Source organism: Hyaena hyaena, unplaced genomic scaffold, assembly GCF_003009895.1.
Source record: "Hyaena hyaena isolate Hyena2069 unplaced genomic scaffold, ASM300989v1 scaffold_134, whole genome shotgun sequence".
Lineage (NCBI taxonomy): Eukaryota > Metazoa > Chordata > Mammalia > Carnivora > Hyaenidae > Hyaena > Hyaena hyaena.
The window spans coordinates 359,367-373,650 of record NW_024080766.1 but is presented as its reverse complement, the minus strand read 5'-3'; the positions used below and the strand labels follow the sequence as shown (position 1 = coordinate 373,650).

The window sequence follows — 14,284 nt, the reverse complement described above, 5'->3', positions numbered from 1 at the left end:
GCCAAGCCAGACAGTGGGGGCCCCTGGAGAGGCGAGGAGGATGCGGGAGGGGGTCTCCGAACGAGAGGACGCAGGCACCGCATTCAGCGTGAAGCAGAGCAGGACCAGAAAGCATGGTGGTAATTTCTAAGGAGGCTTCCACGAGTTTCCATAAACTGTTCCAAGTCTCAGGCTCACCGGGGACCCGAAGACCCACCTGTCTGTGAGTGTGGGGGCTGCCCAAACACTGCCTGGGGAGGGTCCATGGCCCAGTGGAGCTGCCGGCAGAAATCCTGACGGTCGTCCACGTGGATATAGTCATAAATGTTTTGGTGCATCACGTCCGTCTGCAATATTGCAACAGTTGTTTTAACCTAGTGAACCTGCGTGCTTTCGTCCAGAGGTTAATAACTGCAAACTGTCTCAGTTGCAGCTGTGAAGAGAAGTCTCATGGGAAAGTGCCTGCAGGACACTTCCTCCCGGCGAGGACACAGCTGTCCAACCTGGAATGCCAGGCCTCTGACTCATGCGAGCCCCCCGCCCCGCCCCAACCCCCGCCACCCACCAGGCGGTGCCCTCGAGGGCAGAGAAGGAGGCTCAGGGAGCAAACACCTTCTGGGGCCAGGATACCCACTTTCTCCAGGACTCGGAGAACTCATTAAGCTGTGTGTCTATGATGTGGTCACTTTTTGTCCTGTCACAAAAGTTTATTAGGAAAGTGACCCTAAGAAGTGAGGGGGGAACCGCCAGATGAGACCAGAGCCATTTGGTGAGACGGGAGCTGCCAGGTGAGCTGGGGGTCAGCACACGAGAGCCCAGCCGGGCCTCCTGGCCAGAGACCTCCTTCATCCTGGCGCCTCTAGGCCTGGCCGCTGCTCCCATCCACGATACCATAAGGACCTGCAGGCCCCCAGCCTCTGTCTGCTCCTCTGTCTTCCTACCTACTTGAGCCCTGAGTGCAGAGGCTAGCCCTCGAAGGCACCGGGTCCAGGTTGGGAAGCTGCTTTTCGGGGCACTGCGACAACTGTTAGCAGACGTATTCTGAGTGTGTTGATAAATGATGAAGGCCACGCAATCTCCCGGTTACCTTCCCCTAACTGAAGGGCGTCACTCGTTATCCGCATGGAGAACCTGGCCCAACAACACCTGAATAACCTGCCTGGTGCCCTTGGCCATCTCTTTGGAACGAGCCATTTCTAAGTTTGCATCATTTCTCAACAGGATCATTATGATAACTAGATGGAGGGAAAGGCCCTGAACAACTGAGTCCAGAAATAAGTCTACTTTTTAAGAAAGTAACTAGTGTACTCACCCAGACTGGATGAGACCCACTATCTTTTCAAGGGGCCTCCTCCTGCCCGTAGCTGCATGGCTAAGGCTCACTGGGATCCCTAAATGTCAACAAGACACAACCGCAGGCAGGGAGAAAAGGAACACGATCATAACTCGAAGGCTGGACTGCAATTACCTGTGCCCTCCTTAGTCCAAAGAGATGCTTTCAGAGAAACAAGCGGTCACAGAGAGGTCAGAATGCTTGTTGTCCTTGGTCATTGTTGTCCATGGTCAGAGGCTCTGGATGTCAACTTGGGGCAAACAGGCAGAGACCAGCTCATGGCGGAGGTGAGTGCACCAGGCTCTCCCTCCAGCTCAAGCGCTCCACTCACCTGCCAGCTCCCACCTCACCTGGTGGCCCTGTGATCGTGCGTGCCCTTCACATGGCGTGCTTTCCTAATAAACTTCTGTGCTTCAGTCTAACATTTGGCTGAAAAGTGCCCAGATCACAAGCGTACAGAGTGATGAGTGAGTTCCTGGATCAGGAAACAGGACACAACAGCTTGTCAGAGCCCCTTCCCTCCATCCCCGTGGGGGCGGCCGTGGCACAGACTACCCACGCGGTAGGCTGGTGATGTTTGTACGTGGAATACTGTTCTCCAGTGTCTGTGCTCTGTTGTTGAACATCACTGTTGTAACATGCACCCACGCCATGTGTATGGTGGCAGTTTCTCGCCCCCATTGGGGGACTATTTCCTCCACCTGATTAATCCACTTGGCCCCTTCCACACGCCACTGCTGTGTCTGAGTGAGTCTCTTCTGGGCTCATACTCGGGGGTGGGGTTCCTGGATCGGGGTGGCAGAGGGCCAGCATTAGCAGGTAACACCAAGCGGCCTTCCAGAGTGAGTGCACAAATACACATGCCACCGCAGTGGAGCAGTGCCAGTCGAGTCGCTTCGCATTCTGGCCGACACGAGGCATTCCCGGCCTTCCTCATCTGGGCCGCTGTGGTGGCTGTCACGGGGCCTCGCTGTGATCTTAGTCTGTACATCATGAACTGACGAAATCATGCATCTCACGTAGTGTCTGGTCTTCAGGTGTGAGTATGAGCACACATAGTGCGTTATGTGGGTGTGTGCGTGTCGCCTGTTTGTGTTCTTCTCTCAAGTTTCCATTGAGCTCTCTTGCTGACTTGGTTCTTCATCTGCTCCGGATCTGGGTCCTCTGCTGGGCTGTGTGGCCAGCATCACTACTCCCTGGCCTGCCTTTCTCCTCTCTTAGTGGATCTAACACACCCAATTCATCTGTCTTTCCTCACTCATCATTCCTCATCGTCTCCTAACTGGATTCTGAAGCTTCTAGAAACTTCTGCCATTACCTGATATTTATTGTGCATGGTGTGAGGTAAGAGCCAAGATTCATTTCTTTTTAAGTTTTTTAAAATGTATTTATTTATTCTTGAGACAGAGAGAGAGAGAGAGAGAGAGAGTGCACAAGCAGGGGAGGGGCAGAGAAAGAGAATCCCAAGCAGGCTCCACGCTGACAGCACAGAGCCCATTGTGGGGCTCAAACTCATGAACCATGAGATCATGACCGGAGCCAAAATCAAGACTGACCAAGCCACCCAGGCGCCCCCAGGATTCATTTCTTTCCCACGTGGATCCAGTTCACTCAGCTCTGTTTGTTGACAAGACCACTATTTCCCCACCGCCAGCAGTGCCTCCTTTATTTTAAATCTCACACCAGTGCACACGTGTCTGCTCTGAGTTTCCAGTTCCGTCTCGTGGGTCTGTTCATCTAGCAACGGGGTTCTACAGGAGTTTCTGTGTCTTGCGTGTAAATCCCCAGTAATCACCACTCCTGCCCCCTTGCCCTGGACAGTCCCAACTCTCTGCACCCCCAAAGCTTGTCCATCTCTACCTAGCAAAGCTGCTCAGTTTTATGATAATGTCATTATCTCTCTAACATGATCTGACATCTTTATAAGGATAACTGGAGTCCTCTGATTCATGAATATGGCATACTGTTCTGTTTATCTGGTTCTTCTTTAATTTCTATAAATAATGTTTTATATTTTCTGTGTGAGGTACTACATACCACTTTGTTGACTCACCACTGGGAGTTCGGTGTGGTTCCACCCTGCTGTAAATGGATGGCATTTTCCCCTCTACAGTTTGGTGAATGGAAAAGCCTGTGCTGACCTCCGAGCACTGGGCAGTCATAGCTCCCATGGGAAGTTAATAAACAGGCACTGTCATTCAGCTATTCTCTGGTGAGCTTTAGTGGGTGACCCCACACTTTGTTGAGTCCCAGAAGGTGTGTGTCCCTGGATGTCCTGTTCATGTCTCCCCACACCTTAGCTAATTAATGGAAAGGATGTGTGGACTTAACATGGAAGAGGGGGTCTGTGGCTTAACCAAAACAAGAGATAGACCAGTGGTGAGGGCATAATACAACTGGAAAAAACATTTCTAACTCAGGCAAATTTAAAGATCTAGCCAACGTGAATACTTTTTAGGTTGGAGCAACAAAGGTATAATAATTAGTGTGGCAGTAATGTCTGACTGCCATTAGTCTCCCTTAATCTCCCGGAGTCTGCTCCCTAAACGTGGGGTCAATAAAAATAAATGGGGGGGAAATATGACAAGAGGTGGAGAGAACAGTAGAATAACTATTCAAATAGTGTATAAACAGGGGCGCTTGAGTGGCTCATTCGGTTAAGTGTCTGATTCTTGATTTGGTCTCAGGTCATGATCTTATGGTTCTTGAGTTCAAGCCCCACATCGGGCTCTGTGCTGACAGAGCTTGCCTGGGATTCTCTCTCTTTGCCCCTCCCCCACTAGCATGTGCATGCACGCGCTCATGTGCATGCTCTCTCTCTCTCTTTCAAAATAAATTTTTTAAAAAGTGGAAAAACAAGTACAGCTTTGATCAAGTAAAGCCAGCCTTTATTTTAGCTCTAAACCACCATTTCTGGAGTCAAAAATAAAATCATGATCAATTTTTATATCCTCATCCCAGCAGTCCTCATCTTTACTTTTTGTACAAACTGCACGCACATCTGTTACCTAGCCTGTGGGATTCCCAACTGCGCCGATGCCCTTGTCCTGGTTCACACGGAGACAGCTGTCCCCCAGCTGCCAGCCTGGGAGAGAATGGACCACTTCTTGAATCAATAAATGTCAACGGCAACTAAAATATGCATCTAAAACCTAGCTGTTCATCAAAATGTCTGCCGAACCTGAAGACACTAAAATAATTAGTTCCTGACTTTCGTTAAGTATTTTGTACAAGAAGTTCACAACAGCACAAAGTTGTTCTAATATTTTCCCAAAATATTTTACATAAATAGAAGCAATGCCTGATTTTATGGCATTTGGAAACAATTTCCTTATAATAAAAGGCAAAATTTTATTTTATGTCTAGCACTTGGTAGAAAATAACCAGTCTCCAAGAAAACAGAGAATCTAGTGAGCACGTTCAGACCTGGGACCGAAGTACCCTTCGGGACACCCACACTTATCACTGAAGCCACCTCCCAGACTATGGCTAGAGGCAGGCAGCTCTGGGTGTATCTGGAGAATTCATAAGGCAACTCAGCAGACAATGATAGGAGCTGAAGGGAATTCTGAGCATGGAAAAGGCAGCCCAGACCATGTTTTTCTAGAATCAGACCCTGCACATACCATCGAGGAGACAAAGACAGAGAGTTTGCCATCCAGGGGCTAGAATCACATAGTGTCGTCCACAGCCTGGTGCCGGCCATCTTTGGGCCGTCGAGCTACATACAAGCTGCGCGAGGGGCCCCAAGGCCAGAGAGCCATGTGAGCACAGCAACCTTGCAAGTGCGTGCGGGAGGCGACTGAAGGGAGGAAGGGCCTCAGCTGGCGCTCATCTGTCTGGAGCGGGTGATACGTCCCCCGCCTCTTCAACCCCCCCCCGCCCCCACCTGCCCCGCATGCCTGCAGGAGATGGAGCTGGACATGAGGACACAGCGATGGAGCCCTGTTGTCACCCGCTGCCAGGAGCAGCCTGCTCCCTGCGGCGTGCCTGCTGTGGGGACGCCTCCCCCCGAGTGTCTCCAGGTGCCAAGGCCCAGTGCCCTGCACATGAAGGAAGAACAGGAGGCTCAGAGAGAGCAGAGCCAAGGTCCCCCTGTGGTGCCAGGGCAGCCTCGGGAGCTGCTCTTGAAGACCACACCCAGTTCACTCCCTCACTCGCCACACGCTGGCCCTGTCTGCGGGGTCCTTGCCGGAGCTACACCTCCACGGGCTGCGGGGGCCAGTCCAGGCCACAGGGTCGGTTGTCACCAGAGGCTGCCCTGTGGATGACTGGGTGCATGCATGGTGGCTGTCCAGAGACTGCCCGGAGCCAGTGGGAGGGAAGAGGCCTGGTCAGGACAGGGTGTGGCCCACTGGGTCCCAGGTTCAGGTGGTAGGAAAGCAAACGTAGAGGCGTGTGTAAGACGATCGTTTCTCAGACTCATCTGTGCAGTGAGAGCCACCTCAGTTTTGGGAATGATCCAAGGTGATAGTTTGCATGGAAATTAGATCAAATGCTCCAATTAGGCTCAGGGGTGTCAGGCAGACTTGAACTTTCATGCGTCAGAGGCCCACATTCTCAGATGTTGGCTTCCACTGCCCTTTGCCTCTGGGCATCCCCTTGGTCTTCCGCCTGTCCAGTGAGATCTTTGTTATTAACTCCACGTCCTGCCTCTCTGCTCCTTTCATCACTTGGCTCTGATCCTGGATCCTGCACACATTTCCCCTCTGCTGGCAAAGGTACTCTGGGCACTGCAGGAGGGAGGTCAGGCCAATTGAGTGATGGCCACACCCAGGCCAGGTACCTGCAGGTAGCCTTCCCGGAGCCTGGCCAGCATCCCACTGGCCACTTTCCTGCGGCACCTCGGTGACCTCTCCACCACCCAGGGGCCATGGCCTGCCCCTCGCCAGCGAGGGTGTCTCCAGAATGTGCTCCTTGCTGGGGCGCCCAGCCTCCTGTGGGTCCTGTGGCCCCTCCGCTCGCTGTGTCTCTGTCTACGTCTGTGCCCCCTTATTGCTTATCCTGTGTTATTAATGATTCTTTATCCTAAACTTACATTAATTCTTTATATTAAACCAGCCAGATCATTTCACAGTTTCTGTCTCCAAACAGGACCCTGGCAGATATACTGTCTGCCTCACTTTTCTAAGTTCTATTTTGTCTTTTTCTAATCTGCCTGTTTGTATGTTGAATGGAGTGTGTTTACAATTTTGCCTGATGAAGCCATCTTCAGAAGGGATATCTTTATGGGGATGGCCGTGGCTGCAGCTAAAGGTCACATTTGTGCTTCCCGGTGTCTCACGATCTCATCTGTCCACCACTAGCTCTGGACTTGGGAGCCTGCACTACACAAGAGTGTAAATTTCAGGGTGCCTGGGTGGCTCAGTCAGTTGAGTGTCTAATTTCACCTCAGGTCATGATGTCACAGTTTGTGAGTTCGAGCCCCACGTTGGGCTCTGTGCTGACAGCTTGCAGCTCGAAGCCTGGAGCCTGCTTCAGATTCTGTCTCTGTCTCTCTGCCCCTCCCCTGCTCACACTCTAACTGTCTGTCTCCCTCTCTCTCTCTCAAATACAAATAAACATTAAAATTTTTTTTCAAAAGTGTGAATTTCAATTTGAACTTAAAGCTCAAACTTTAGATTTCTCATGAGTGACTTCCTTTCCTTCCCAGAGGCTAGGCAGAGAAGTTTCCTTTTCCCTCTCTGTGCTATGGGTGGGTTTTATTTATTTATTTATTTATTTATTTATTTATTTATTGCACCTTTTCTTGGAGGAGGATCCAGGGTTTGATGGGTCTCAACTCCAGAGCCTTGCCCCAATGTCTGGAATCATCCAACCTGGGCAGGCCTGTGCCAACAGACCAAATGAATCATCTGCACATCAATAAGGGCATTTCCAGAACACATTGTTTCCTGGATGTGCCCCATATCTGAGGTTTCAGACAGTGATGCTGTGGCAAGGTCACAGCCAGCAGAGGTCACTGCCCAATACACTTGTGACACCCTGGACACCGTTACCCCTCTCTTGTGACCTCAAGCCCTAGACAAAGCTGGGATGCGGAAAGCCTTACCTGATAAAAGCTGCATGTTAAGGAAAACCTGATTTTACAAATGTTTCAGGCTAAGACAGCAGCGTGTGTGAGACAGTGGGACCCACCACGCAGCAGGGTGAGGAGCTGTGTTTACCTGGTGGAAGCCCAGATAGTCCACGATTGTTGCTGATGCATAAAATATCATGCCTTCCGCACTCACGACCAGGGCAAAGCCATCGAGAGACTAGAAGAAACAAGAACTAGAGTTGGCTCCTGCATACGTTCTCAAAATCTTCACAGTGAGAAAGTGCAAGCACTGTTTTTGCTGCATTTTCAACCATTTCTCCCACTCTGTAGTCTGTATTCATAACCTCCAGAAATACCCACTTTTAATTTATTTATGACCATTTTGCAATAGGTCCTAAGGTTGCAGATGACAGGGGAACTTGATCATAGTTTATAAGCCTCAGCACTTGTGTTCTTCTCTTTCTAATGCCTATAAAACTCATGCTGTACAAAGTATAAATGTCATCATGATGAGATGAGACCCCACCAGAACCTGGAACAAAACAGGAGACTTACTTCACTCTATGGACTGTCCCTGTTCATGCACTTTTTTTCAGACTATGTTCTGGTTTTCCTAAGAGTTTTTATCATGAAAAAATGTCAAACTCCATCAAGTGCTATTTCTACATCTACTGAAATAATCACATAACATTTCTTTAGTCAATTAGTGTGGTGAATTTCATGATTCCTGATGGTGAATCATTCTTGCATGTTATGGGATAAGCCTTATCATAATTTTTTAAAATGTTTTATTTATTTCTAGGAGAGAGAGAGAGAGAGACAGCGTGAACAGGGGAGGGTCAGAGAGAGAGGGAGTCACAGACTCTGAAACAGGCTCCAGGCTCTGAGCTGGCAGTCAGCACAGAGCCTGACGCGGGGCTCGAACCCATGAACCGCGAGATCATGACCTGAGCGAAAGTCGGACGCTTAACCGACTAAGCCACCCAGGTGCCCCTATCATAATTTTTAATATGCTCTTGGAAATAACTCATTCACTTAGGAGATGTTCATCTGCATTTAAGGAAAAGCTGGCCTACAGGCGTCTCTTCATATTTTGGTGTCGAGATCACTAGACATGAGTCGGGTCCCTCTCCCTCTTTTCCATTTCCTGAACCTACTTATTTAAGGCAAGGGTAAGATGCTCCTTGAAAGTTTTACTTCCAAGAGCATCCACCTCGGGGATGACGGGGAGATGGCAAGTGGAAAGGGGCAGGTTTTAGCACCATGTCAGTTTATGTAATCGTTGTTAGTATATTCAGGTTTTTAATTTTTTCTTATATCAATTATAGCATCTTAAAATATTTTCTAGCAGTGCATCCATTTCCTCTTGATTTTTAAATTTGTTAGTGTATGTTATTCACAATATTTTTATGGTTATTAAATCTGTTTCATCCATAATTATTTGGTGTGCACGTGTGTGTGTGTATAGAAAAGTACAGCATGTGGCTATGCTGTGCATGACTTCAAATCTTTATTTGAAAAGCAAGCTTTAAAGCTCCATCCTGCAGTGATTTCCCAGACCCACCAGTAGTGAAGATGCACAAGAGAGCATAGCCAGCAATTTACATGATCAATGAACATTTCATCTATCTACCTACCTTCATCTATCTATCATCTATCTATCTATCTATCTATCTATCTATCTATCTATCTATCACCTACCTATCATCTATCTACCTACCTATCATCTATCTATCTACCTATCATCTATCTATCTACCTACTTACCTACCAACCTATCATTTATCTATTTATCTATCTATCTATCTATCTATCTATCATCTATCATCTTCTTTCTGCTCATCATCATCATCATTATGATAAAGAAAATGATAGCTCACACTGTGCAAGTCCTCATGAGTATCAGGTACCCTACTTGGAACATCTCATTCAATTCTACATCACCTCCATGCAGCAGGAGGTTGTAACTCTACTTGGCCATTGCAGAAGCTGGAGGTGAGGGACGCATCTGAGCAGTGGAGTTCATAAGTATTTCAATTTGTATCTTTAAAACAGACACTTAGAGGCTTTAAATTAACTTCTATGAAGTTTATGGTTATTGGCAGTATATCACAATAGTCATTTCCCTTAATTCTTGACCATGTGGGATATTTTTTCTTTTAAAATTTTTGCTAATTTGTTAAGTGATAAATTATTTTACTATTATAATTTTTATTTCTTTGATTATTAATGGGATTGATATTAATGAGATTTCATACATTCACTGTTAGCCTATAGTTCTTTGGCAAACCACTCATTTGCATACATCATTGGCTAATTTTTCTATTAGGGTTTATAAACATCAGTTCCTAAGAGCTTTTAAATTGCTAATATTGAAGATCTCGAGGCACCCACCTCAAGTAGTGGTGTGGTGGCAGCCACCTAAACCCAAATACCCTCTCTTGTAAATGATGGGAAATAACAGGAAGAAACTACACAAACCAGTGCCCTTGTCATGATGAGATCACGGGGAGCTGGTAACTTGCAGGACGTATTAGCAGACAACAGAGAACTCAATTCTAGTGAGCTATGAAAGGAAGAAAGTGTAGTTTCCTTTCCTTTCTCCTTAGGAAACTAGAGAAAAAGAGCCAATTAAATCCAATGTAAATGGAAGAAAGAAAAAAATAAAAACGAGTGAAAAAAGTCAACGATATTGTTTAAAACTGTCAAATAATGAACATCATCAAGAAAGCCAAATTTGGTTCTTTGAAAAAATTTATAAAATTGATAAACCCCTAGCAAATTTTATCAAGAAAAATACAAATTGCTGACACCAGGGACTTAAAATCATTACAGAGCTGGGCACCTGGGTGGCTCTGTTGGTTAAGCATCCTATTCTTCATCTCAGCTCAGGTCTTTTTTTGGTAATAAATTCAAAATTCTTTTTTTTTTAATTTATTCATTTTTGAGAGGGGGAGGGGCAGAGAGAGGGGGGGAACAGAGGATCTGAAGTGGGCTCTGCACTAACAGTAGAAAGCCCCATGTGGACTTGAACTCACAAACAAGGTCACCACAAGATCATAATCTGAGCCCAAGTTGGATGCTTAACTGACTGATCCACCCAGGTGCCTGTCAGCTCAGGTCTTGATCTCGGGGTTGTGAGTCTGAGTCCCTTGCTGGGCTCCACACTAGGCATGGAGCCTACTTAAAAACAACAACAAGAACAACAAAAAACCTTCCCACAAAGAAAACTCCAGACCCAGATAAAACACACACACACACACACACACACACACACGCACACAAAATGCCTAGGAATAAATCTGATAAAAGATGTACAAAACCTGAATAATCCAAGAGATATGCCGTGTTCCTGGATTGGAAGACTGTATGGCCTAGAGAGCCCAGTCTCCCTGAATCAGTCTATGGATGTGGTGCAATCCCAATCCCAATCTCAGGAAGGTTTTCTTCTCTTTGCAAAAATTGTCAAGTTGATTCTAAATTTTATATGTGCAGAGGGCCCATGTTTGCTAAAGCAACCATGTTAAAGAAGAACAAAATTCCAGAACTTACGCTGATGTCACGACTTAGCATAAAGCTGTGGTAACCAGGACAACGAAGTGTTAATGTGTCTGGGACAGCTGGTTGTCCGTGTGGAAAAAATGAACACGGACTCCTATCTGATTCCACAAAAATTAATTCAAAACATAGCTTAGGCCTAAAGATAAAACCTCATGATCATAAGGTTTCTAGAAGAAAACAAAATGTCTTCATGAGTTTGGAATAGGCAGATTTGGATAGGACGCAAAAACACTAGCCCTTCATGGAAAAACTTGATAAATTGGATTTTATTAAAAGACCATTTAAAAATGAAGAGACAAGCTGCAGGGCAAGGAAACAATATTCACAGTACATTGACAAAGGACTTCATCCAGAATATATAAAGTCTATAAATTAATAGTAAAAAGATGAACAACCAACTTTTTTAAATGGGCAAAAGAACTTGAGCAGATACTTTACTAGGGAGATGGAAGGCTGGCCTATCTACGGATGCAAATGTGTCAACATCATTAGTCATCATCAGGGAAATGCAAATAAACATCACATTAAGATACCATTTCATAAACACTGGGATGGCTACAGTCAAAAAAATGGACAACACGAAATGTTGGTGAGAATATGAACGAACACCAGTAAGAACGTAAAATGTGACAATCATGTTGGGAAGCTGTGTTGTGATTCTCGTAAACGTGAACATGCATCTCCCCTATGACCAGAAATTCTACTCTAAGTGCTTACCCAAGTGAGATGGGCATGCGCACAAAAACACCCTAACAAGAATGTTCATAGTGGCCTCCTTCCCAACAGTCACACTCTGGAAATAACCCAGCATCTACCAACCCCACATGAGGGTTATCACACAGAGAAAAAGAGCACCCTGCTGATCATGGGGCCTATGTGTCTATTTATACGGAGCCCAGAAGCAGGCCAAGCAAATCAATGGGATAAATACCAGAAAGCAGTTCCCTGGCGGTAGCAGAGGGAACCAAACTAAATGAAAGCAGGAGAAAGTTACAAATAAATTTGAAGCCCTAAGTAAATGTATGCTTTCCTAGGAAAACATGATGTACCCATCAGAACAGAAACTTTACATGACTGATTTCTGTAGACGAAATGGGAAGTTACCAAGGAGCCGGCCCACAGAAATGCACCAGGCCCAGATGGCTCTAACATGTAACTGCACCAAATCTTAAAGATCACATCACATCAATGTGCCATAAATTGTCCCAGAACATAGAAAGTGAAGGAAACTTTCTAATTATTTTTAGACACTGACACTTAACTCTGATCAAAGAGAAGTACAATAAAAATAAAATTATAGACCTTTAGTTATAGATGAGAATGTACAAATAAAACATTAGCAAACAGATTCCAATTTCACATTAAGGAAATATAATGCACATGACCAAGTGAACTTATTCCAGAATGCAAGTTTGACTCACCATAAGGAAATCCGTTAGCTTAATACAGATTTATAGATCTATGGGAAAAAGTCTTATAATAATCTCCGTAGATAGTAAAAAAGCTTTCCACAAAATTCAACATTAATTCCTTATAAAAACTCTTAAGAAAATGGGAATTAGGGTCACATTCTTAACACAGTAGTGTGGGGGGTGGCGGGTATGTGGTATTCCTAAGTCACCAACTTATTTTGCAGGGAAACATTCTAGGTGTTTCCAGTAAAATCAGGATGCAAGACAAAGATATCCATGATCCTCCATTTCAGCGTGTGCAAACTACAGCCCCAATTATGGTCTGCCACTTGGTTTTGTAAATAAAATTTACTGGAGCACAGCCACAATCATTCATTACTTACTGTGCGTGGCCACTCTGGCACTACAAGAGTGGAGCCGAGTAGTTGCAATGGTGTGGTCCCCAAAGCTGAAAGTATTTCTCATCTGGCCTCTTAAAGAAAACATAGGGCCGCCTGGGTGGCTCAGTCAGTTGGGCGGCCGACTTTGGCTCAGGTCATGATCTCACAGTTCGTGGGTTCGAGCCTCGCGTCAGGCTCTGTGCTGACAGCTCAGAGCCTGGAGCCTGTTTCTGATTCTGTGTCTCCCTCTCTCTCTGACCCTCCCCAGCTCACACTGTCTCTCTCTCTCTCAAAAATAAATAAAATGTTAGAAAGTTTTTTTTTAAACTTTTTTAAAAAGTTTTAAAAAAAAGAAAGAAAAAAGAAAACGTCGACTCCGACCCTACAGTGACCACCATCAGCTGGAGGTGTTAGCTGTCGCAGCAAGACAAGAACCCGACAGGAGGCATAAGAACTGGGAAAAATAAAATGGTCTCTGTTTGCAGATGCTATCACTGCATATCTGGGAAACCCTAGAAAGCCAATGATAAAATAACTAAAAAAAAAAAAAAAAAAAAGATTTCCGTAAGAAAGCAGTATATAAAATTAAATACCATATTCAATAATCTTTACATACTAGGAAAATGACCAAATTAGAGGGCATGATGATGGATAAAACCCCATTTACAAACACATCAAAGATGTGTTTACTTTATAAATAAACTTAACAAGAAAGTGTAAAACATAGGGGCCGAAAACTTAAAACCTCTCAAGACACAAAATTATATTTGAACAGATGGAAAGACATCCTTTGTTCCTGGACAAGGCGACTCAGCGTTGTGAAAATGTCTGCACCGCCTCAGCGAACCCAGCAGCAGACTGCCGCCCTGCGCACGGAGCAGGCGAGTCGACGCGAAGTCCAGGCGGGAAACAGGCGATAATAGCTACAAACACAGGAAAAGCGAGGAGGGCGGGCTGTCTTATTCACACACCGGCGTGTGCTGCCGACCTCTGTAGTCACAACGGCTGGTGCCAGTGTGAGTGACCGTGGGCAGCTCGGTCAGTGGGCCGCATGGCGAGTCCAGAAACAGGCCCCAGCTCAGGGGGCATAGGAAGCAGGTGTCACCCGAACTGCTGGGACAAAGATGGGCTTTTTAATAAATGATGCTTTGTCAAGCTTTTTTTATGCTTTGTGCTTGTCCGTCTGTCTGATCAGGGCTGGAGGGTCATCCACAAGGTGACGTTTGCCCCTTCAGGTTACGGGGTTGATGAACTGACAGTGGCTCCTGACGCCGAGCATCACCTTATTCCCACGGCCACCATGGCTCATCCTTTCTGTGGCAGACAGAGTCAACCCGCTGTGGCTTCATTTAGAGTTCTCTCATCTAGTGTCACAAGGAGATGAGTTGACTTCTCCTTTGTGCCCTCCATCAGGCTTCATTCAGTGCATGGTTTTCTGACCTCACAGAATTAGCCACTACCCTCTCGCCTCCTGTTCTGTGGTCTGGAATGGCTTGGGGAACTTGGTTTTCTGTATTTAGGTTTCCTAAAACTTTCTTGCAGAAATGAGTGGATCAGACACCCCCACCCCCAGCTCCGCT

At 46.1% G+C, this 14,284-nt stretch overlaps 1 protein-coding gene across 1 annotated transcript in view; it reads right to left on the bottom strand.

The window, feature by feature from the left end:
• Positions 1-14,284, bottom strand: part of AHRR (aryl-hydrocarbon receptor repressor) — a 78,270-nt gene that overhangs the window by 13,177 nt on the left and 50,809 nt on the right. Inside the window, exons 5-6 of the mRNA XM_039238021.1 lie at positions 7,480-7,569; positions 197-326 (exon numbers count right to left, since the gene is read on the bottom strand). Coding sequence (XP_039093952.1) covers positions 197-326; positions 7,480-7,569 — 220 coding nt within the window. The remainder of the gene's footprint in view (positions 1-196; positions 327-7,479; positions 7,570-14,284) is intronic.